Raw genomic sequence first — 24,721 nt, forward strand, 5'->3', positions numbered from 1 at the left:
TTTTACCGAAATTGCCCCTTACTAAGTTGTTTTCCTTGTGTTTTCTTTAATTATACGAACTTTCTTGTGTACTAATAACTGCACTAATTACTAATAAACAAATACATATTTAGGATTGCCATAAATAGCTGATTCTTTGATTTAGTGTTATCAATAATTAGGCTATTACACTTTTGTTATAGGGTCAAAATGATTGGCAGGCAGTCAACAATGCGGCAACACACATTTTTCCCATGGTTTTTCCATATTCTGCCTTTTTTTCTTTTGGTTTCCTTATAATTACTTTATAGTCCATTTTACTTTATTTTTCCCGGGGGGCCAGGCCCCCCCCCCCTGCCGGCGCCCATGATAGTTAGGTAATGTTTTATTGAAGAATGTTGAGAGGTTGATGTAAATCCTACTTTTTGAGAATCTAGCTGTGGCCAAACAAAATGCAAAGCATACTCACCTAGAGCATGAAAAAAAAACAAATAATAAGGTCAGACAGAAAAAAGGTCATCATGAGAAAAAGGTAAAAACGTTAAAAAGGGTAAAAACAATTAAAACTCACAGAATTTTGTAACAAAATTAAACCAAGTAAAAACACCAAGACAATTTACTTTTTTTAAAGAAGAAAAAAGGCTATAAGAAACAGATTAAATAAAGAAGCATATCGCTTCAAGAAGCATAAGAAGCATTTAGCATTTAAATCAAGAAGCATTTAAATAAAGAAGCATAAGGCTTCAAGAAGCATATCAACTACCTACAGGAAAAAAAGGTTCTCCTGTATCTTTTGGTGAAAAAATCTACCAGGGTAAAAAAAAAGTGGGAATTTTTGTTGAAGTAGAGCAAGAGATATGACATGAAACAGGAGGGGGTTAAACGAAAAAAGGAAAAAGAAAAGTTAACTTTTCCAGGGGTTATGAAGAGCACTGTTGGCAAAAGGAAGGAAATTTCTGCAAGGTGAAAAAACAGACTTACAGAAAATAGGAAAATAACAGGACAGAATAAAGACTTAAGCCCTTAACAGAGTGATGTGGAAGAAGAGTGTTTGCAGCTGTGTTGGGCTTATGGGGGGGGGGGGGGTAGCATTGATGATTTTTAAGTAGTTGCAGTGGTATTCTCTATACTGAGCTAAATAATTGAAGAGAAGATACTTTGCTATCTTTGACTACACTCTCTGCAATGAGGATGTACAAGCTCTTTTTTCTGATGAATCAAGATACTTAAATATAGGTAAGTTCAATTTTTCAATCAATTTGCTTGCTAAAATATGAATATATTATTTATATGCCTCTTAAGACTCTTTCTAAATTTTTGAATGGGAATATTCGCTACGATGACAAATTCTATTTTGAGCCCTTAAAGAGACCTTAAACTTACACCTTGTTCCTAATTTCTTTGCAAGTAGAAATGATGAAAAGAAGTAAAGAAATATATAATTTTGATTCATTGAGTATCCCCCAGTACTCAGACAGTACCTAACCTTGGACAAACATTTTGATTAAAATATATCTTTCATAAACATGGACAGTATGCTACTAATCTTGAATATGATGTAAATAGTTTTAAATAGTTGAATTGGAGGACTACAATCTAGGAATACTTCCTTTTTTTAATTTAAACTTAAGCAAAGATTACCCTTACATCCTAGCATATTTGAATACAACTGTTTAGCTTCACAAAACTTGCCTTAGATTGAATGTGTTCATGATAGTCTGTCTATGATTTAGATACTTCATTTTAACTTTAAGGTTTTACATCCAAGATTAGCCATCATTTTTTGAGTTTAGGCTCAAGCTTAAAATGTGTGTCCATGATTAGGCTCCAGAGTTGGCTATCAGTGAATTTATAATTGTTAGTGTTACATATGGTTAAAACATTAAAGCTAATCAAATACCAGTCAAAAGCATTAGGCCTATACAATTGCAAAAGAATTTTAGATTAGTTGGATCAAATTTTATTTAAAAAGTTCAAAAATGTGGGTAAAAATGGAAAAAAATGAAAATCTGATTAATGGAGACATTCTACATATAAAAGTAAGAATTTAATTGTTTTCTTTTAGTTATGTGTATATCCTAGGGATATAGGGAAAACTACCTCAAATAATTGTAAATGGTTCCTTATCTCATTACTAAAGGTGTATTGATTCTGGATCAACCAGGGGGAGGATGCACTGTCATAAATGTAGGTTGGATACATGGAAATAACATAAAACAATTATTCTAATGGAACTACCACTCCTTTTGGAGAGCAGCCCATTTCTCCTATTATACTAGTAGGTTAGGGTAAATTTTGAGTTTTTTTTTCATTACTTAGCTAAGTAGAAGGAGAACACACCCCTGGGTGCATCTTTTTATGCTTTTTTCAAATATGCTAATTGCTTTTACTGCAAATTTTATTTTGAACCTTTTAAGGAGTCTTTAAAGTAACTTTTTTTAGAATATTTCCCAGAAATTCTGAAAACTACCTCAAATAATTGTAAATGGTTCCTTATCTTATTACTAAAGGTGTATTGTATCATTTTATCCCCCTGCCCCTTGGTGGATAAACTTACACACATTTTATATTTTCTACATATTCACACATCCACTTTACTCTTGTTGTCATAGAAGTTTCTGAACTTGCCCCCTTTCTGTCCATTGTGAGAAACTGTGCCTGAAATTGGCCTCAACCCTCCTTCTGGATCTCATCTACAAGAACTTCCTCCTGCCTCCCTTTGTCCTTTTGCAAGCCTGATACCCAGAGAAGCAGCTGCAAAAGTTCCCAAACTGACACCAGTTTACTCTAGGTCACAGCATTATTTGTGAAGCTTTGAGCCAAGTTTTGTTTGTGCTATCAACAATTCATAACTTGTTTGTTTTGACAAATGTGCGTGTAACTTTTGTACTTGTTGACAATTTTTTCTTGTAGTGACCATACTTTAATTACTACAGATTTTTTGTTTTATAATCAGTTGATCAACTAAAAGATGGCATGCCTGTGAGAGTGTATCTTGTTAAAGTATAGCAGGTTTGCATGCCTAATGTGTTAGGCACAATTATTCTGCATATTATGTAGTAAGAATTGTTTTCTAACTTCACACTGTCAAAATATTTTACCCCCACCCCTAATGTGCAAATATACAGCCCAAAATATATATTTTCTGTCTATTCTGTCACTTCCCTTCGTCTTGTCTCATGCTAAGCTGAAAGAAACTAATGGAAAAAAAACTGGTTCTATAATGTGTCATGTGTGCATCCTTAGTACACATTGTTTGCTCCCACCCGGGAAACACAAAATTTAAAAGACATGTGTTTGTGGACTACCTCAAAGTAATTAATGAATTAATAAACTCTGACTGGTTTTTCATTGAAAAACGAGATATTGTAAGTGCATGGAGTGAAATGAGAACTTTATTGCTACAAACAGTTGAAAAACATAAAACAGTGATATTTGGGAAAAAACAAGAACACTTCCATTTATCTCCCAAGATATATGCAAAGTTATCATAAAAAAAAAGAGAACAAGGACAATTTACAAAAAAAAATTATCCCCAGAAAAACTGGAAAAGTTCAAACAAGCTAGAAATCACCTCAGATATTTGACACAAAAAGTAAGTGAACAGTTCAAGTCAGCATTCATAACTCCAGATGATAAAACTTTACCAGAAGAGCTTAATTACGAAATCGATAACCCTATGCCACTGCTTAGTCTTGATCCTGGGTTAGTCAATAAGCATTTGAAAAAGCTGGATCAAAATAAGTAAACAGGTCCTGATGGAATTTCCCCTAGACTTTTGAAGGAAGCATGTTCAGATTTAGCTGAAACACTAACTAAGCTATTCCAAAAATCATTAGACACCTCCAAAGTACCAGATGACTGGAGACTGGCACATGTTACACCTATTCTCAAAGGGGGTAATAGGGATGAGGCTGAGAACTACAGACCTATTAGTATAACATCAGCTGTGGGTAAAGTATTGGAAACTCTTGTGAATTCAGCTGTAATTAAGAACCTAGTTTCTAATTAGCTGCTCACCTCAAAATAGCATGGCTTTAGATCTGGGAAACTGAATCTAACCTCCTAGATGCCTACAAATATGTACTTGAACTGATTGATTAAGGAGTGGATGTAGATGTTGTGCTTCTTGACTTTGCCAAGGCGTTTGATAAAGTGTGTCACAAAAGACTGAAAATAAAGCTGCATGCTATTGGTATTAACTTAGTTGCAACCAACTGGATAATGGCCTTCTTGACAAATAGGAAGCAAGTGGTCAAGGTTCATGATGGAGACCAACCTTTCTTTTCTAAAATTGCAACAGTCACCAGTGGAGTTCCACAAGGTACTTTGCTTGGGCCAATATTGCTCATTATCTATATCAGTGATGGCACATATGTAGTTCTAAATAAGCTGAGCCTATATGCTGATGATTCTAAAATAATTTGCCCAGTAAATGCAGACAACACCTTACAAGCTGCTATTGACTTTTTCTCTAATTGGGCAGAGAGCTGATGCCTTGAACTAAATATTAAAAAGTGCAAAACTATCCATTTTGGGAAAACCAACCCTAGTCATTTGTACAGTATACAGGGTATAGACAGGTTGGTTCGTTTCAAATTATAGGCTCTGTCCTATTTTTATAGGATTTCCCGGGTCCAAATATAGGATTTGGAAGTCCTTGGGATCAGATCTGTGGTAGATGGCGTGGGATGCCTAGTCACATAAATTTGTCATTTCTCAAGTTTTTGCATTTATTTATTTTTTATTTTTTTCAAATACAAACTGTACAAATAGTAAAAAACAGTAAAAAGTCAGATACACATACTGTGCCAACAATTGACTGATACAGGTAAAATATTTGGAATCACTCTTGCTGCTTCTTGGGCATCAATTTCAATATGAGGTCAGTTTTTCTCTTTGCAAGAGACTGCTCCATTCTTGCAGATTCCACCATCTGCTCTCTTTCACTTGTTCTTGACTTCACAGCTCCTTCAAGCAAAGAAACAGCAAGGGCAATGTCTATGGAACTCTTGGACTCTGCAGCCTTCTTCATTCTGTTGGTTGCTTCCTGAAGTAGAGTATCTGCTACTGTTCACTTTTCTTGCTCTGATGCACTAAGTTTTTTCCTTTTGCTTTCCAGGTCTTCTATTTCTTTCTTTTTGTCATGGACCTCCTGCAACTTCCTTGCTGTCCTCTTTGAAAGCTGCTTTCTCCTTCTTGGATAGCTCTTCTTTTTCCTTTTCATCCAGATATTGTTGATACCAAGACTGTGCGGAACGTGCAAGATTCAACAGCTCTTTTGTAATAACAAACCGTTCTGGTTTTCCTCCATAAAGCCTCAACGTGTCATATACCATGAGTCTGGCATCCAGAACGCGTTCAGACATCAAGGCCTGGTCTTTACCAAGAATCCTACCAGAACGCAAGAACCCATGCTCAACATCTGCACTGCCATGCAACAACATCAGCACTGCTTTGATAAGCTTGGTAAGTTCCAGGTACTTGCTGTCCTCGCACTCATTCACCAGTCCAAAATAATGGCTCCAAAAATGATCAATCCAAGTAATGTCCTCACAGGGTCCAGTTTCCATTTGCAAAAGCAGCTACTCAGCCTTGGCAACATCTGAGCTTACTCCAATCGCAATCTTGCGTGCCACAACCGCTATGTCTACAATGCTTCTTGAATTCTTCATGTTGATTGGACTTAAACAGCGTAAAGCCTGTAGAAAACCCTTTTCCAGAGGACATTTGTTCAAAATATGGCAAATACCCGCAATAAAATGTTTTCGCACATTGACATAGAAAATAGCCTTGTCTTTCAGTGTTGCTTTCTCACCAAAAGTTTGTTCCACATTTTCTGAAACTATAGGCTTTTCTGCAAATTTTTCAGCAAGGTTCAACATTTCTGGTGAGAAATTGTCAGTCTTGGCCACGAAATCTGGAGTAAAGACCTATCCGTAAAGCATCACAACTAGTCTTTTGATCTCTGAGTGCATAACATAAATGAGAGGGTCTTCTTTCTGGAACAGTTGGGTGAAACTCATGAACAGTTCTGCTGAGGCTAGAACAAACTCGAGTTGGGGCCTTCATTGTTGCACTTTTGATGTAAGCCACAATCTTCAGAAATTTGGGAGTGGACAGAAGATTCTACAGTTTTTTCTCTCTCAAAGTTCAGGCACAAAGTTCAGGAAGTACTCTAAGATTGCCCGCCACTGATGCATGATTCTAGCAAGGGCACATCCGATCGCCAGCCAGCAGCTTGGGACATGCTTCACAAAAGCATTCTCTGGCACTCCAACTTTTTTTGGCACTTTTGATAGTCTTCAAAATATGCAGGCCAGCTGTCCAAAAATGAATGCACAAGAATAACGAAGCCGGAACTTTCTTCTCCAAACACCTGAAGACCTTTCAAGAAAGTGTTATGAATAATAGGGATGTTGCAAGTACCAATATTCAACATCCCTTCCCCGTCACTTTCTTTTTTTCGGCAATGTACTTGTTCCAAATGCTTTTGTTGACATTTGGTCTGTCTCTTCTAAGCGTGATCAGTTTTTCCAGGTGACAGCTGATTCTGCTCAATGGCTGATAATCTTCCTATACTGGTCATCACTTGTTGCATGGCCCATAAAACTTGTGCATAAATGTCTGCTCTGGATTTTGTTTCCATATCAGGACCAATATCAAACACGTATCTGTAACTCTTTTATACCAGCGTTGTTGGTTGTCTCTTCATATTCTAGTACAAAATATGACTGAATGTCCCTCACAAGCATTTGCTTACAGTAAGGATGCAGCATATTGGTGATCAGATACATGAGTTTCTTTGCACATAGGGACATTCTGTTAGAGATCTTACCAGGGAACATTGCATGGAAGGTTGCAACAATATGGTCTGAAGAATTAGCAGACATGGAACTCTGTACTGTCTGAAGTGCCCATATTGACTCAGCTTTACAGGCAGCATCACGCTCACAAAACATGTTTGTACCAACTAATGGTTTATCCTTGGTTGTTTTATCAACTCAAGATTGTCTGGTCAGGTGAAGCTGTAGTGGATGTAGTTGAGCAATAACTGCGGCTTTGTGTTCTGCAGATTGCACATGTTGGTTTAGCTGAAGAACCCCAGCTGTGCAACCAAGATTTTTCAAGCAGAGTTTGCAAAAGAACAAGTACTGGCCATTCCCAGTCTTACACCATTTGCCAATCTTTCTACCACTGCAATCTGTCTTAGCAAGCCATGAACTATTGAACTTGCTAGGCCCCATACTTATATTACCAAGCATCACCTGCAAAATAGCATCCCACAATTAAAAGGCCATAAAAAGAAAAAATGAGGATATGTCTGAAACTGGGCCATATTCACCTTAAATTACAGCTAGAAGCAATCTAAGGATTTCTCCTTGTAGAGCTCTGGAATGATGATTAATTGTATGCAAGAATCACTGGTGACCAGGTGCTGCTCCATCTTCGATAGCATCCCAATTGAATTTACACTCTTTAAAGGACCACTCAGCATCTAGCCTTCGTTTAAAAACATCAACGGATTCAGCAGTAACAGTTTCATTAGATAATTTGTTCCAATTGTTGACAATACGTGTTGAGAAGATTTGAGTATGGACTCTAGATGTTGTAGACTGCTTGACAAGTTTCAGTTGATGACCTCTAGTTCTTGAATTGGTGCTAACAGCAGGGAATAATGCTGGGAGAATATTAGCCCTCAATAACTTAAAGGCTAAAATGGCATCCCCTCTGTTTCTCCTGTATACAAGTGTAGGGAGATTCAACTTTGATAGTCTTACAGGATAGGAAAGCTGTTGCATGCCAGATGTCACAATCTGGCACAATCATGATCAAAGATGTTGCATGCACGTCTCTGGACATCTTCAAGAACTTTTATATCTTGTTTAAAATATGGAGAGGCATGTGACATTCTAACTTCAAGCTTAGGACGTACAAGTCCTTTATACAGAAGACTTATGACTTTAAAGGAACGAGTGGACATGGTATGCTTAATCAAACCCAAGGTTGAACTAGCCCCAGCAGCAGATCTCTTAGCATGTGTGCTGAATTTTAATTCTTTGTCAATAGTGACAACAAGATCTTTCTCATTATTAACAGAGGAGAGTGGGTGGCCTAAGAAAAAATAAGAGCGGCATGGATTCTGTTTGCCAAAGTGAATGATATGGCACTTGGCAACATTGAATTCAAGAAGCCAGGCCTCAGCCCAGTGACCCAGCAGATGAAGATTATTTTGTGGCAGGGTATGATTTTCACAGGACAAAGCTGGTCCAAAGAGCTTCAGGTCATCTGCATAAAGAGTTGAATTACTGCTGATAATGGAAGGAGCATCATTGATGAAAATATTAAATAATGTAGGACCCAAGACACTTCCCTGAGGAACTCCACTCAGAACACACGTTGAGGAAGAAAGAATACAATCTCCAGAGTCATCAAACAACTGAACACATTGGTTTCACAAGTAAAGAAAATCAAGGGTCCAAAGCAGGGATTTCTCTTCAAGCTTAACTGCGCACAATTTAATTGTAAGTTGATTGTGACACAATTTGTCAAAAGCTTTAGAAAAGTCAAGCAGACTCATGTCAGCATTTTGGAACCCCAATATCAAGCAACTTGGTGATGTGATCATATGATTCAAGGAGATTGGTGTCAAAAGATCTTCCAGAACAAAAGCCATGTTGTGAACTGTGTAAAACATTATTTGCTTCAAGGTGTTTAACAACTACAGAATTAATTATTCTTTCAAGAACCTTAACAACTTCTGATGTCATGCTGATGGGTCAATAATTTTTTGCAAGGTCCTTTCTAGCTTTTTTAAAAATAGGAATAATATGTGCAGTTTTCCTATCCTGAGGTAGTCTAGAAAGATTTAATGATAATTTGAACAGCCAGGAAAGAGATTGATGCAATACTGTACAACATTTGTGTAGGATATGTGGGTGAATGCCATCTGGGCCAGCAGATTTATTCAGTTTGAGGGATGTCAGTTCCTTTAGAACCAAAGTATCTGTAATCAGAATTGGTTCCATATTATGTGATACATCATATAAGGGAGGAGTAGGATATACAATACTGGGGTTGGACAAAATCAGAAGAGAAATATTGATTGAAAATTTCAACTTTCAGTTCAGGATCAGCAACTGATTTACTATCATGCAGGATATCAGGGATTGTACGTCTGCTGCTACATTTTTGAGTGGCATAATTCCAGAAAGATTTAGGGTTAACTTTAACTTCCTCTGCCAGTTTTTCCTCAAACCTTCTCTTCAACACCTTTATTTGGTTTGTTGTTTGATTACAAAAGGATTTGAAGACTAGATAATTTTCTGTGGTCCTATTTTTTCTATAAGGGTTCCATGCTCTGTGTTTTCTATTGACAGCCAGGAACAGCCAGGAAAGAGGTTGACACAAGACTGTACAACATTTGTGTAGGATATGTGGGTGAATGCCGTCTGGCCCAGCAGATTTATTCAGTTTGAGGGATGTCAGTTCCTTTAGAACCAAAGTATCTGTAATCAGAATTGGCTCCATATTATGTGATACATCATCCAAAGGAGGTGTAGGATATACAATATTGGTGTTGGACAAAAAAACAGAAGAGAAATATTGGTTGAAAATTGCAATTTCCAGTTCAGGATCAGCAACTGATATACTACCGTGCAGGACATCTGCGATTGTGTGTCTGCTGCTATATTTATGAGCGTCATAACGACAGAAAGATTCAGGGTTATCCATAACTTCCTCAGCCAATCTTTCCTCAAACTTTCTCATAAACTCCTTTGTTTGGTTTGTCGTTTGATTACAAAAGGATTTGAAGACTAGATAATTTTCTGTGGTCTTATTTTTTCTATAAGGGTTCCATGCTCTGTGTTTTCTATTGATTAGCTTACTAATTTTAGTAGTTAAAAAAGGTAAACTTTTTGCCTGTTTTACCTGAAAAATTCTGGTGCATGACTTTTCAACATTTAGAATTTCCGTTTTTACATTTGACCAACTCTCCTCAATATCATCAGTAATAAGCTTTTTCCAGTTGACTTTGGCAAGTTTTTCAGACACTATTTTGAAGTTAACATATTTTTGTTGCTTAGAGGAAGGCTGAATGGTAGGTAGACATAACTCTGAAATAATTACAACATGGTCACTGTTACCAACAGGTGTGGTTATAACATTCTTAATAAGAAGGTCAGGGTTACTGAATATAACCAGATCAAGAATGTTGGAGACTTGACCTTCTCTGAAACGAGTTGGTTGTGAAATTGTTTGACAAAGGGAATTATCAGAGAGGGCAGATAAAAAAAGAGAATCTCTATTGCAAAAACCAGATCCATCAATCCACTGGATTTCAGGAAGATTAAAGTCCCCCATAAGGACAAGATCATGGCTGGCAAAATTGGTCATCATATGAGACAACATGGCAGCCAAATTTGACTCTAAGTCCATAACACATGAAGCACAGGGGCTTCTATAAACAACACCCACTACAATTGAAGTTCTTTGATTGTGTAATTTAATCCACACAGACTCAATTCCATCAGTATTCAGAGAATTGAATGAGACTAACTTTTACTCCATCTCTTATATAAAGGCACACTCCTCGGTGGGAGAGTGGGGAATTCAGATTAGAAAATAGTTGGTAATCATCAATTTTCATTTCATCAAGAGTTAAAACTGACAAGGTATTTTTTGGTGAAACTTCAGTAATAGCAGCAACATCTATTCTTTCAGATTTCATACAAAAAGAGAGTTCAGAAAGCTTATTAGGGAGGCTATCAACACTGGAGCTAAGGAATCTCATCCCCTGAGATGTAGGAATCAGCAAGGATGCAGGATCTAAAGGACTGGTAAGGTTGTTGGATACAACACTATGAAACGACAAAGAAGAAACATCAGTTAAACAAGCTGTTGTTGAAGAAACAAGAGAAGTGACAGCATAAGAAAGGAAACTATTATTAGTGTGTTCACTACTACACCATTGAGAGACAGAATTAGGTGATGCAAGTCCATAAACATTAGCCTTTTATAGCGTTCAGCTAGGAAATGCATAAGTTGCAAGAACTTACAGTCTCATTAAGCAGAGACTGCTAGCCTATATAGGCAACTGATCTTTGCTCATTTCAGACAGGCCCAACATGACAAAAAACAAAACATAGGCTACTAAGTCAACACAACAGCATAGCCCAGGCAGAAGCAGCTTACTAATCCCAACACAAAGCATTAGTTAAGTTCAAACAGCTCAAGAGTTGTAATTAATTATCAATCTACACCAAAAGACAGCACAGTCTACAAGCAGAGTTAATAGCTAAGAAAAGCACATCTTGGCTTACTTAATGAGCAGTGAAAATTGCAAATCATGATGAATGTTTTTGGTGCTTTTCAGCCAAAAATATAGGAATAATAGGATTTTAGCCAAAATATAGGCATTTTCTAGGAATGCATTAAAATATAGGATTTTATTGGAATTTATAGACAAGTCCAAACCCTGAGGTTCAACTAATGCACAACCCCAACCCATTTCAGCTGCAACTGAAGATAGAGATCTTATGCTGAATATGGATAACAAGTTGAAATTCACATCCAATACAGGAATGATTGTTGATAAAGCATCACAAAGACTAGGGTTAATAAAACAGAAAATCTCCTCCAGAGCTCTACAAACCATGCTAAAGTTGTACAAAGCCCTAGTTTGGCATGTCATAGAATATGGAATGTCTGTTGCCTTCTCTATCAATAAAGATAATGTAGCTGCCCTTGAATCTATTCAACAAAAGACCACAAAATGTATAGAAGGGTGCAAATGTCTTTGATTAGTTTTAATTTTAATGATTTAGTATTTCTGCTGATGATGATTGCTGTATATGTGGTCGAAATACCCAGACTTTTCTATCTGTTTTCAGTGTCTAATAAATGGACTTATCCCCATTTGAATGTTTATTTGTTTGCTAGTTTTATATTTAGCCTGGGTCTATGTAGTGGATGGGGATGACATGTTTCAAATGTGACTTTAACCATAAAAAAAGAGCATAAAATTAGCAGTAAATTTCTAGTGGGTCACATAATTTAGCAAAGATGAAAGTGAAAATGTCATTTGATGCCTTTTATTATGCTCTTTCATAATTCAAGAATTGCTTCTGGGGCTAGCTGCATCATGAGCCCTGAAGGTATTTTATATGAATAAAGAAGGAGCATAAAAAAAGCATCATATGATGTTTTTACTTTCATCCAAGCTAAATTATATGGCCCTCTGCAAATTTATCATAAAATTTACCCACCCTCCTAATGTGCAAATATATGCCCTAAATTGGAATACACCATGAATTATGGATGGCAAAGTTTTGAATCACAAAATTCAATGCTATTTTGTAGACAGTATTCAACAAACTTGAAATGGTAGGAAAATGTTTTATACTTGGGTTGCCTAATAAATGAGATTTGAATTATTAGAAAGAAGTATTTTTGGACTATGTTACTCTTAAACAACTTATTTATAAATGGTATAAATTTAGAATTGCAGCCCCTCATAAGGAGACATGTTAAGAAAACAATTCTTACTTTATAATATGTATAATGATCATAGTTAACATATTATCCAAGGGGAGAATCTTTATCAGCAAGTCTTTCCTCTAAAAATCCTTTTTTTTCCAACTTAAAAGAAAAATTTTACAATGAACCTCTATGCTAAAATGAAATTTGAAATTGCTGCTATAATAAATTGTTTTTAAAGATAGCGTTCATTCCGGCTGTTGTTAATTCTGTTTTTTTTTAATGAGCAGTGGTGAAAATACAAAATATTAATACAACCTAACCTAGGTTAGGTTGTATTAATATTTTGTATTTTTGCCACTGCTCATTAAAAAAACAGAATTAACAACAGCCAGGATAGCACTAGGGTAAGACACCCAGTAGTCGGCCACCTGCCTATTCCCGGACAGAATCTTTGATAGGAATGAGTCATCATCCTATTCACGGACAAAAGTCTCCTAAGTCCGGTCACCTGCGATGCATTATCATTTTAAAAACTTTTTGACATTTAAACTACTCTAATTACTGTATTATACCACCTAGAAACTTAATTTTTTTTACAGTTAAAATCCTGTTTCTTTTCTGAACGAGTAGGTTAGTAATTCAAATAGATTCGATTGTACAGTGCTTCCTATTTTTAAATTTACTAAGAAGTGTCAAATCTTCCTATAGACGGACATATAGGAATCGCTCATGTATATAGTTATTATGCAATATTGTTTTGTTCTGTTCATTGATTTCCTGTTATCGCTTTTGTCGGGTTTTTGTCTGCTTGTGGCTAGGCCTATAGGCAGAACCTGCTAATTCATATTTTGGCAAATTCATGATTCATGATGTAAAACAAAACATGAAATTGTAAAAGGTTTATTAATATAAGACATTTTTTTATTTAAATTTGATTTTCAGAGAAGATAATAATTCAAATTGGAATTATTGAGAAAAGTGATTATCCTTTTTATTCAATGTGGGCAGGTGCAGATCAAGGATTTTTTTTTGGGGGGGGCGCAAAAGGTCTTGATTCGATACACAAATTAAGGGGTGCAACTGAGGGTGATATGATAAATTTTCATCAGGAGTAAGTTTAATTAACGTAAACTTGAGTTAATTAAGTAAATTATGCTCTTTAATGCTCTTTTTTATGCTTTTTTATTCTTTTTATGCCTTTTTTTATGCTGATTACAAATATAATAATCATTTCTATCGGAAATAAATTTCAGCCCCCCCCCCCTATATATGCCAATTCTGGGTATACATTACTGCATAAGGGGGGGGCAAATTGTGCTTCTGATGTAAATCGGAGGTAAGTTTAAACGTAAGTTTAAGATAAATATTCATATTGAATTTATTGACAAAAGTGATTTTCATTGTTTTTCAATGCGGACAGGTGCGGATCAAGGATTTTGTTTTTTTTTGGGGGGGGCAGACTAGGTGGATCCAATAAAAAATTTAGGGGGGCGCAAAATCGGTTGATCCGATAAAATTGCGTCAGGAGTAAGTTTAATTAACGCAAACTTGAGTAAATTAAGTAAATTACACTACTTTAGGCTATACTAGGGGGCGTGCGCCCCTTCGCCCCCTCCCCGCTGGATCTGCCACTGAATGAGGGGAACTGATATTCCTCTGTAAAATGTTTTCAACTATACAAGATTCCAATGGTATACTTTTCATATTAATCTGACACTCATTTTGATATGCTGTATTCTTTTTTTTAGAAATTATCATAAACTTTTTTTTGGAATAAATTGTTAATTTTAAGATAAAATAAAATAATGACTACCATTCCTGAATCAATGTCCCATGTCAACTTTTTATTCATGTTATTTTTTTTTAAAAATTGTATCAAATTAAACAAGGCGGGATTTCTCAGTTTATTATGACGCCTATTTTTGTTTGAGAAGTCGCATATTGATTCCTTGTTTTCATTATTTTTTAAATGTATGAAAAATGGAAGGTTGTATAAAAAAGAAATCAAGTTTGGTTCATGCTAATGAAATAAAATAAAATAGGATGAATATGCAATAATTTGTAAACAAATTTGGGCTATATATTTTGGCTCAACGGACTTGTTGTTGTCATTTTAATGACAAAAATATCATTTTAATAGCAGGAAACTTGATTTTAATAACTAAGTAATGGAAAATTTTCGGTGGGAGCACATTTGTACTAGGGGCCCGGTTATTTGTGGGGAAACTTCCATACGGGATGGAATTTCTGTTTTTTTTCTGGGGAGAGGTGGGTTAAACAAAAAAAACATAATTGGGTACTTACGCATTGTATGGGTACTACATGATTTACAAGTCTGACAATTTTTTTTTTTGGGGGGGGGCGCAAACCCCTAACCCCCCCCCCTGGGTACTGCCGTGGCCAAGGGACCAAAATTGCTTGTGTACAAGGAAACCAGTCACGAAACCTGTCAAATTGGCTATTCGCAAGAGATTACTAGACATATACGACTGCAAAGCCATGATTTCTCACTGAGTGTCGATATGTACATGATGGGTTTATGTGATTTAAGAGGGGGCAAGGTACATAGGTTAGGTTTGGTTACATATTTAATATATGGTATGATTCCCTCCCCCCTTAATGTGCAAATATATAGCCCAAATTTGTCTCTAAATTATTATAAATTCCTCCTATTTTATTTTACATTCGTCCTATATAATTTGAGCGGGGGGCTTTCCCCCTAGAGTTGTGGCTCTCTTTTACAACACCCATAAGTTAACGGCTCACAGCTACTGGTGGCAGATCTGGGGAGTGGTGAGGGGGCGCGTGCCCCCTAGCGAAGTCTAAGCATATCATATTCTTGATGTACTACTTGAAGATCAAGTAAAGTGTATTCTTAAGAAAATTTATTTTAAAAAACATAGTTTTTCCGAAGGAAGTAAAGAGCAAAGTTGAACCTTAAAATAAACAGAAATTTTTACTTTTACAGCCTATCTAACATATATCAATAAAACTAGTACAAATAAACCAACTAATTGTGTTTCTCTATGCTTTTAGGATTATAAAAAACTAGCACTTTACTGAAAACACAAAAGTCAAGCATAAAAAACAGGATTATTGATTTAAGAATCAAAAGTGAGCATGCAGCCTAACAACACTAAATAAATGAAAAGGCATTTCATCGTCTTACACAAGTCCTAATACTATCATCAAGATGGCTTTACTTCAACTTGTTTAAAGACTAACTGTATGTCCTTCTCAGAACCAAAACGAGAGCCAGTCATTGAACTCAGCCATTGTGCAGAAGTAATACCAAATTAAATGTAAAAAAAATAAAGCGTGGGAGGAAAAAAATATGAAAATTTTTAATAGGATAGGAAAATAGTAAAATTATTTTTTTTAGGAAAAAAATAAGCGTGGGAGGGGGCCTAGTTGCCCTCCATTTTTTTGGTCACTCAAAAAGGGCACTAGAACTTTTAATTTTAGTTCCAATGAGCCCTCCCACGATATTCTAGGACCACTGGGTTGATATGATCACCCCTGAGGAAAAAAAAACAAATAAACACGCATCTGTGATCTTTTTTCTGGCAAAAAATGTAAAATTCCACATTTTTGTGGATAGGAGCTTGAAAACTCTACAGTAGGGTTCTCTGAGACGCTGAATATGATGGTATGATTTTCATTAAGGTTCTATAACTTTTAGGGGTCTTTCCCCCTTTTTTGAAAATCAGCCAAGTTTTCTCAGGCGCTTAACTTTTGATGGGTAGCATTAAACTTGATGAAAGTTATATATTTAAAATCAGCATTGACATTTGATTCATTTGATATATCTAATGGTACCAAAAACCCGTTTTCTAGAGTTTTGATTGCCATTGAGCCGGGTCGCTCCTTACTGACAGTTCGTTAACACGAACTGTTTGACCAAAAATAATAAATTCCACATTTTTACAGATAGGAGCTTGAAACTTCCTTAGCAGGTAATTATGATACGCTGAATCCGATGGTGTGATTGTCATTATAGTTCTATGATTTTTTGGGGGAGTTTCTCCCTTTTTCGAATATAAGGCAAATTTTCTCAGGCACGTAATTTTTGATTGGTGAGACTAAACTTGATGAAAGTTATATATTTGAATTCAGCATAAAAATCTGATTCTATTGATGTATCTATGGGTATCAAAATTCTGGTTTTTAGAATTTCGGTTACTATTGAGCAGGGTCGCTCCTTACTTTCAGTTCGTTGCCCCGAACTGCTTGAAAAAAACTTAAATTTTAAAAATTGTTAACTTAACCTAACCTACAGATGACTGATACATATTAATAAGTCAAAATTAATCCCCCCCCCCTATTCGACAAGTCGATGAGAACCGCCACTTGTCCCCTTAAGGGAGTTATAATGGAGTACTTGGTTAATTATGCACTAATTACTTTTTAATTTATATCTCTTTATAAACTTTCGTTTTTAACCGATTGTTTTCAAATATCGTCCCCTGTCAGTTTTCAGTCGAGAACTTAAATCTCTGAAATGATAGAATTGTTTCACTTGCCCAGACCTCCTTCCCGTAATATGAATTTATAATTAAGTCAACGGTTTTTTCTGGATAAGTGTGGGATAGCAATTTTGAACTCACTCAGTTCAAAATTGATTGTCACAGATTAAACAACTATATTGATCTTGATTTTGAAATTTTGGACACCTATAAAATATTGTGTTTAGCCTATTATAATCTTTTGCATTTATACCAAACAAATCTTTTGCAATTAGCCTAGGCTAGGCGATTTTGATGTAATCAGAAGACATGGCGACTCTCAACCCTAGCAGCAGGGGGAAAGCCCCCCCTGACAAATCTTGGGGGAGAGCCCCCCGCCCACATTATATAGGACGAATGTAAAATAAAATAGGATGAATTTATAATAATTTAGAAAAAATTTGGGCTATATATAGCATATTGGGAATCAGACCATAGATTAAATACGTAACCAAACCTAACCTAGGTACCTTTTCCCCCTTTAAACCACAAAAATCAATCGTGTAAATGTTGACACTCATTGAGAAACCACGGCTTTGCAGTCATTTATCTATAGCGATCTCTTGCAAATAGCCTATTTGACAGGTTTCGTGACCAGTTTCCTTGTACAAAAGCAAATTTGGTCCCTTGGCCAAGGTAGGACCCCGGGGGGGGGGTAAGAGTTTTGACCCCCCCCCCCCAAAAAAAAAAATACTTGTCAGACTTGTGAATTATGTAGTGCCCTCATAATGCATAAGTACCCAATTATGTTTTTTTTTGTTTAACCCAACTCCCCCCCGACATATCGGTCCGTACCTCCCTTCAGGCTGGGTCCCCACACCTAACCGGCCCCCGCGTCCAAAGTTGCTCCCGCAGACAATTTTCCATTAATTGATTTTTAAAATCAAGGTCCCCGCTATTAAAATGATATTTTTTGTCATTAAAATGACAACAACAAGTCCGTTGAGCCGAAATAAATAGCCCAAATTTGTTTACAAATTATTGTATATTCATCCTTTTTATTTTATTTCATTAGCATGAACCGAACTTGATTTCTTTTTGATACAAACTTCCATTTTCGATACACGGCAAAAATAAAGAAAAAAAGGAATCAATATGCAACTTCTCAAACAAAAACAGCTGTCAAAAGCAATTAAGATATCCCGTCTTGTTTCAAAGGATAAAATTTTGAAAAAAATTACTAATAAGAAAAAGTTGCCATGGGACATTGATTCATTAATGGTAAATATTATTTTGGTTCGTTTTAAAAGTAAAAGTTTATTCCAAAAAAAAGTTGGTGGTGATTTCTAAAAAACAGCCTAAAACACATCAAAAATAGTATCAGATCAATATGAAAAGTGTACCATTGGAATCTTGCATAGTTGAAAACATTGTACAGGGGAATACCAGTTCCCCTCATTCAGCGGCAGATCCAGCGGGGAGGGGGCGAAGGGGCGCACGCCCCCCTAGTTTAGCCTAAAGTAGTTTAATTCACTTAATTTACTCAAGTTTGCTTCAATTAAACTTACTCCTGAAGCAATTTTATCGTATCAACATATTTTGCCCCCCCTTAATTTGTTCTTGTATCCTCCTATTTCCCCCCCCCCCCAAAAAAAAACAAAATTCTTGATCCACACCTGTCCTGATTTAATAACAAGGAAAATCAATTTTCTAAATAATTTAATTGTGTAACTATGCAGTTTCGAAGTTTTCGCGTAGATATCCCAGGTGTTCGTTTTAGATAGTGGTATCATTGATGTTTTGATAATTTTAAACTTCTGATAAAGAAAGTGTGATGATACTTTATTTGAAGTTTGAAGACAGAATAGAATTTTGTCAAATTAGGCGCATATCAAAGATATTTTTAATAGAGTGTTTTGAAAAATATATTTCAGGGAAAGATGTCACATTCGAGTTTGAATTTTGTAAGTTTTATGCTGATTTTTGGTGCTTTCTGGTGGGATTATTTTCTGTGGGGGGGGGGAGGAAAGGGTTACGGGGGAGGATTCTTCCATGGAAGAGTGGGCCTTGGGGGAAGGGACAGTTCTATGAAGGGAGCGCCGGATTTTTTAAAAAACGATCAGAAATTAAATAAAAAAATAGTTTTTTAAACTGAAAGTAAGGAGCAACATTAAAACTTAAAACAAACAGAAATTATTAGGTATATGAGGGGGTTCGTCCTCTAGTCAATACCTCGCCCTTTTCACTAGAGTCTTTTTTTAGTGGTTTTAAAAGAGCTATCTATTCTTATTAACCGGCTTTTGTGATTAAAGGGTTAGTGATTTGAACAAAACACGAATTGTAGCGTAAAGAGCAAGGTATAGACTAGGAGGCAAACTCCCTAATATACGTAATAAAACATAAGAATATAGAAGTTCGTTATGTAAGTTAATTCGTAAGTTATAACAGAACAAAATTTAGAGAAAGCAATTTAGCAAAAAAAGTAAAATTAATATGCAAATTTCTTTTTAATTATTCATGTACGGTGAGCCCAAATCTAAGTTGCATTAATTCAAAAAAGTTCAGAAATTAAATAAGAAAAAATTAACTGGAAGTCAGGACCAACATTAAAACTTAAAACGAACAGAAATTATTCTGTATATGAAAGAGGCTGCCTCCTCCTCCATGCCTTGTTCTTTACGCTAAAGTTTTAATCTGTTACACAACTTAATTTTTAAAACAATAAAAACTTAGGTTAAATACATAACCTAACCTAGGTACCTTCCCCCCCTTAAACACCAAAAAACGCTCGTTTAAATCTTGTAACTCCATGAGAAACCACAGCTTTGCAATGTTTTATCTATAGCGTTCTATTGCAAATAGCCTTTTTGACTGTTTTTTCGTTACTGGTGTCCTCGTACACTAGCAAATTTTGGTCCGTGGAAAAGGCTGCACCCCGAGGAGGAGGGGCGGTTAAACACCCCCCCTCCCAAAAACGAAATGTTTGTCTGAATTGTAAAAATGTAAAAAAAATTTAGGTAAACAAAATTTGGTGTTTTAGCATCATGCAGGTATACTATACAGGGCTTCCACTCTTGAAAATTCAAATTCGGGGACAAGTCTTAAAAATTCGGGGAGTTTTAGGGGACAAGTCTTGAAGATTCGGGGAATTTTTGGGAAAAAACAAAATGGAATTTTGTTGCAAAAATTTCGGAGCCAAAATTGGTTTTAGCTTCGTTTTCAGGCTCAAGTAGGGCTTGCATCTGCGTAGTAAATCAAGCCTTATACAAAATAGGTTTTAAATCCAGAGCCACAGCCCGGGATTTGAACCCATAGCTGAAAACACTTATTGCTGATATTGCGGCAAAAACTTCAAAATTGTTTTCAAAAAAATAGTTTTAGTTTTTTTTGTTTAACCCATCTCCCCCCAGAAAAAAACAGAAATTCCATCCTTTATGGAAGTTTCCCCACAAATAATTGGCCCCCGAGTACAAATGTGCTCCTGCAAAAAATTTTCCATTACTTAGTTATTAAAATCAAGTTCCCCGCTATTAAAATGATATCTTTTGTCATTAAAATGACAACAACAATTCCGTTGAGCCGAAATATATAGCCCAAATTTGTTAACAAATTATTGCATATTCATTTTATTTCATTTCATTAGCATGAACCAAACTTGATTTTTTTAGCAGTGCCCACATAATTCACTAGTACCAATGTTTCTACAAGTTGACAAGACTATGCTCCTCTTCATAGAATCCTCAAAATCTTTAATAGTCTAATACTTTCAAAGATGGCCATACGTTGGAGTACAAAATTCGAAAAGTGGGCTTTGCAAATAATTTGAAACCAGAAAGGATTTCTTAATTGCTTTTGACAGCTGTTTTTGTTTGAGAAGTCACATAATGAGTCCTTTTTTTTCTTTATTTTTGCAATTTAGAAAAATTGATGTGAGACTTGTCAGGTATTGAAGTTTGACCAATATTGATGGGGCATGTGGACTTAATTTTGATTGAATTCCGATAATAAAAATGAATTTAAGCTAAATTAAGACATCAGGACGAAGTATTATGGAGTGTTCTTTTCTATAAGGGGCTATATTTCAGTCACATATATACAAGATTGAAAGCGAAGAAATAATAAAAGGCGCCTTTTCACGGTAGAAAGTTCAATATTTGTCTTGAAGAATGCCAAAGCAAAAAAAAACAAAGCAAAACAAGCATATTTTGGGTGTAGCTGCTGACGAGGAGGGGGATTAACGAATTTTTTATTGTTTAACAAAAATAAAAGTTGTGAGAAAGTCAAACTTTAGCGTAAAGAATAAGGCATTAAGGAGGGGATAGCCCTTTTCATATACAGAATAATTTCTGTTTAAGTTTTAATGTTGTTCTTTACTTTCAGTTAAAAAACTTGTTTTTTATTTAATTTTTGAACGTTTTTGAATTGATGCAGGTTTTGATCTTGGGTCACCATACATGAATAATTAAAACAAAATTTGAATATTAATTTTACTTTTATTTGGTTAAATGGCTATCTCGAAAATTATTTTATTTTAATTACAAATGTTTTCATTAGTAATAAATATACGTAACTTATAAATTAAATTACTTAACAAACTTCTGCATTCATATATTTTTAATATGTAGGCCTATATTAGGGGGCTCGCCTACTAGTCAAGACCTTGCTCTTTAAGCTAGAGTTCGAATTTTATTCCAGTTCTTCAAAATGATCCCTTAATCACAAAGGCCGTTATTTAGAACAAATAGCTCTTATTAAAGTACTAAAAAATCATTGGCTTAACAAGTGAGGTACTGACTAGGGGATGAACCCCCTCCCCCCCTCTGGATCCACTACTGCCATGGTTGCAGAGGTAGGTGTAACCTAGTAAAGAACAAACAACAGCCCATATTAAACAAAAGTTACAAACATTTTGAAAAAAATTACTATTAAGAAAAAGTTGCCATGGGACATTGATTCAGGAATGATAACTATTGTTTTGGTTCGTTTTAAAAGTAAAAGTTTACTCAAAAAAAAAGTTTATGATAATTTCTAAAAAAAGCCTAAAGCACATCAAAAATAGTGTCAGATCAATATGAAAAGTGAACCATTGGAATCTTGCATAGTTGAAAACATTGTACAGGGGAATACCAGTTCCCCTCATTCAGTGGCAGATACAGCGGAGAGGGGGCGAAGGGGCGCACGCCCCCTAGTGTAGCCTAAAGTAGTGTAATTTACTTAATTTACTCAAGTTTGCGTTAATTAAACTTACTCCTGACGCAAGTTTATCGGATCAACCTATTTTGCGCCCCCCTATATTTTGTATTGTATCAACATCGACGCCCCTCCCCCCCCCAAAACAAAATACTTTATACGCAAATTTAAACCTTTAATAAACCGTTAAATAAAATTCATATATAACTTCAAACTTATTAAATATCGTAAAATTACTTTTAAAATTCCCTAAGATATACCTAATAAGAACAATTTGCCCCCCCCCCCTTATTGATTCATGTAAGACCTGTCTTTGCAGCTATAGGGGGGGGGGCTGAAATTAATTTACGATAGAAATGATTATTATATTTGTAATAAGCAAAAAAAAAGGCATCGAAAGGTGTATTCACTTTATTCCTAACTTAATAATATTATTTGTTATATATTTAACCATTTTTTTTGATAATTAATTTTACCCCCCATCCCTATATATACCAATTATGGTTATATATTTGCCAATTTGGGGGGTGGGGGGGGAAGTTGAAACTTACTTCTCATTTACACAGAAATAAAATTAACCCCACCCCCCTAATGTGCAAATATATACCCTGAATTGGTATATATAGGGGTGGGGGCTAAAATTCATTTCCAACAAAAATAATTGCTATATTCTTAAAGAGCATAAAAAAGAGCATTAAAGAGCGTAATTTACTTAATTAACTCAAGTTGGCGTTAATTAAACTTACTCCTAATGCAAATTTATCAGAACAACCTATTTTGCGCCCCTTAATTTTTTTTATTATATCGACCTATTTCGTCCCCCCCCACTCCCCCCCCCCCAAAAAAAAAAAATCCCTGATCGGCACATGTTCACATTGAATAACAAGGATAATCACTTTTCTCAATAATTCCAATCTGAATTATTATCTTCTCTAAAAATCAAATTTGTTATACAAATTTGTAATAAACCTTTAAAAATTAATTTTTCATTTGCGAAATGGTGATTTACAAACTGCAGCTATTTCGAAATTAGCTTGGCCGAGATTACAGCATATAGAAAACAAGACTGGGAAAACCAGTTTTTTTGCTGGTGGCCGTGAATAGGGAGACTGCTGGTCAGGAATAGGCAATATTGCGTCATAACTATTTACAATGAGCCGTTTGTATGTCCGACTTTAGGCGGAATTGTCACTTGTTAGTATTTCAAAAATAGGCAGCGCTGTACTAGGCTTAACTATTTGAATTAGTAATCTACTTGTTCACAAAAGATACAGAATTTTAACTGTAAAAAAATTAAGTTTCTAGGTGGTATAATACAGTAATTAGAGTAGTTTAAATGTCAAAAAGTTTTCAAAGTGATTAAAGTGTCCGACTACTGGGTGTCTTTCCCTATCTAGGCCTATAAAACAACTTATTTGGCAATTTATAGCAGCAATTTCAAAAGATTTAATGCATTTTGTCAGCATGGTGGTTTATTGTAATTTTTTTCTTTTAAGCTGGAAAAAGAAGGATTTTTAGAGAAAAGACTTGTTGATAAAGGTTCTCCCCTTGGATAATATGTTAACTAGGATCATTATACATAGGCTATTTTAAAGTAAGAATTGTTTTCTTAACATGTCTCCTTATCAGGGGCCACAATTCTAAACTTATACCATATGTTTTTGACCACTTTTCAATAACTTAACTAGTGTTGATAACTTCTTTGTGTGGTCACACCAATGAAATACCTTTGGGGTCCCTTTATGGGTTCAAGATGCAACTAGCCCCAGGAGCAATTCTTGAATTATGAAAAAGCATAAATAAGGCATCAAATGACGTTTTCACTTTCATCTTAGCTAAATTGTGTGGCCCACTAGAAATTTACAGAATTAGCAACCTATAAATGTCTCCTTTTAGTTCTAGCATGTCTCCTTCTGGAGTCATTATTCTACAAATTTAACATATCGAAAAGGAATCTCAATCAATGGCAAGAGCTTATTAAAGGATATAGGCCTATAGATATATATCACCTAGCAGTGTCCTCGCACTTTGTATGTTCCGCGGTTTTTGTAATGTATTGTCACAACACAAGTACAGTTATGATGAAGAAGAGAAGCCAAAAAGTCGATTGTTCTAGCTTGGATATTTTCTTGTACACAAATTACTTCATGAAAAATCTTTTGGGAAAGTCGAGCAGTTAATGACTTGAAAAATTACCAAAGCTTTTGAAAAAGAAAGATAAAATATTTGGCAATAATAGATTAGCATTTTTCAGTATATTTTTTTCAACTAAAAGTAAGGATCAACATTAAAACTCAAAACGAACAGAAGTTATTCCGTATATGAAGGGGTTTCCCCTTGCCTCAATACCTTACTCTTCACTCTAAAGTTTTTAAGCACTTCAAAAACAAGCTTCCTATTCTAATTAAACCACTCTCGTGTTTCAGGAGTCGTTCTTAAAAAAAAGGAACAAACAGACAAGCTTTAGCTTAAAGAACAAGTTATTGAGGAAGAGAGCAACGCCATATATGGAATCATTTCTGTTCAATTCAATTCAATTTATTCGAATAAAAACATAACACAAACATTAATAACAATAAAGATCCTAGAAGATAACTTGTTAAGGACCAAGAGAAAAAAAAATT

General features: G+C 35.3%; 2 protein-coding genes across 2 annotated transcripts in view; both read right to left on the reverse strand.

The window, feature by feature from the left end:
• LOC148942684 (calcium load-activated calcium channel) overlaps positions 1 to 24,142 on the reverse strand; it is a 54,853-nt gene extending 30,711 nt beyond the window's left edge. The window contains exon 1 of the mRNA XM_089102082.1: positions 24,107 to 24,142. The gene's annotated coding sequence lies outside the window, so the exon portion shown is untranslated. The remainder of the gene's footprint in view (positions 1 to 24,106) is intronic.
• On the reverse strand, positions 7,790 to 10,419 carry LOC148942685 (uncharacterized). Its single transcript, XM_089102329.1, has 2 exons — positions 9,399 to 10,419; positions 7,790 to 8,094 (listed from the first exon to the last, which is right to left on the reverse strand). Exons 1-2 carry the CDS (start codon positions 10,417 to 10,419, stop codon positions 7,790 to 7,792), a joined length of 1,326 nt encoding a protein of 441 aa, XP_088958455.1.
• Positions 24,143 to 24,721: the final 579 nt, after the last annotated feature.

This window comes from Artemia sp. Qi Xiang Cuo, chromosome 16 (genome assembly GCF_049724085.1).
Source record: "Artemia sp. Qi Xiang Cuo chromosome 16, ASM4972408v1, whole genome shotgun sequence".
Classification (NCBI taxonomy): Eukaryota; Metazoa; Arthropoda; class Branchiopoda; order Anostraca; family Artemiidae; genus Artemia; species Artemia sp. Qi Xiang Cuo.

Bases quoted from the DNA above. Each gene is read 5' to 3' on its own strand.
- LOC148942685 (XM_089102329.1), bottom strand. From the start codon at position 10,419: ATGGACTTAGAGTCAAATTTGGCTGCCATGTTGTCTCATATGATGACC. The intron at 8,095-9,398 runs GTACAGTCTTGT...ATTTTTTCTTAG, and splicing joins ACATATCCTACACAAATGTT to GCCACCCACTCTCCTCTGTT.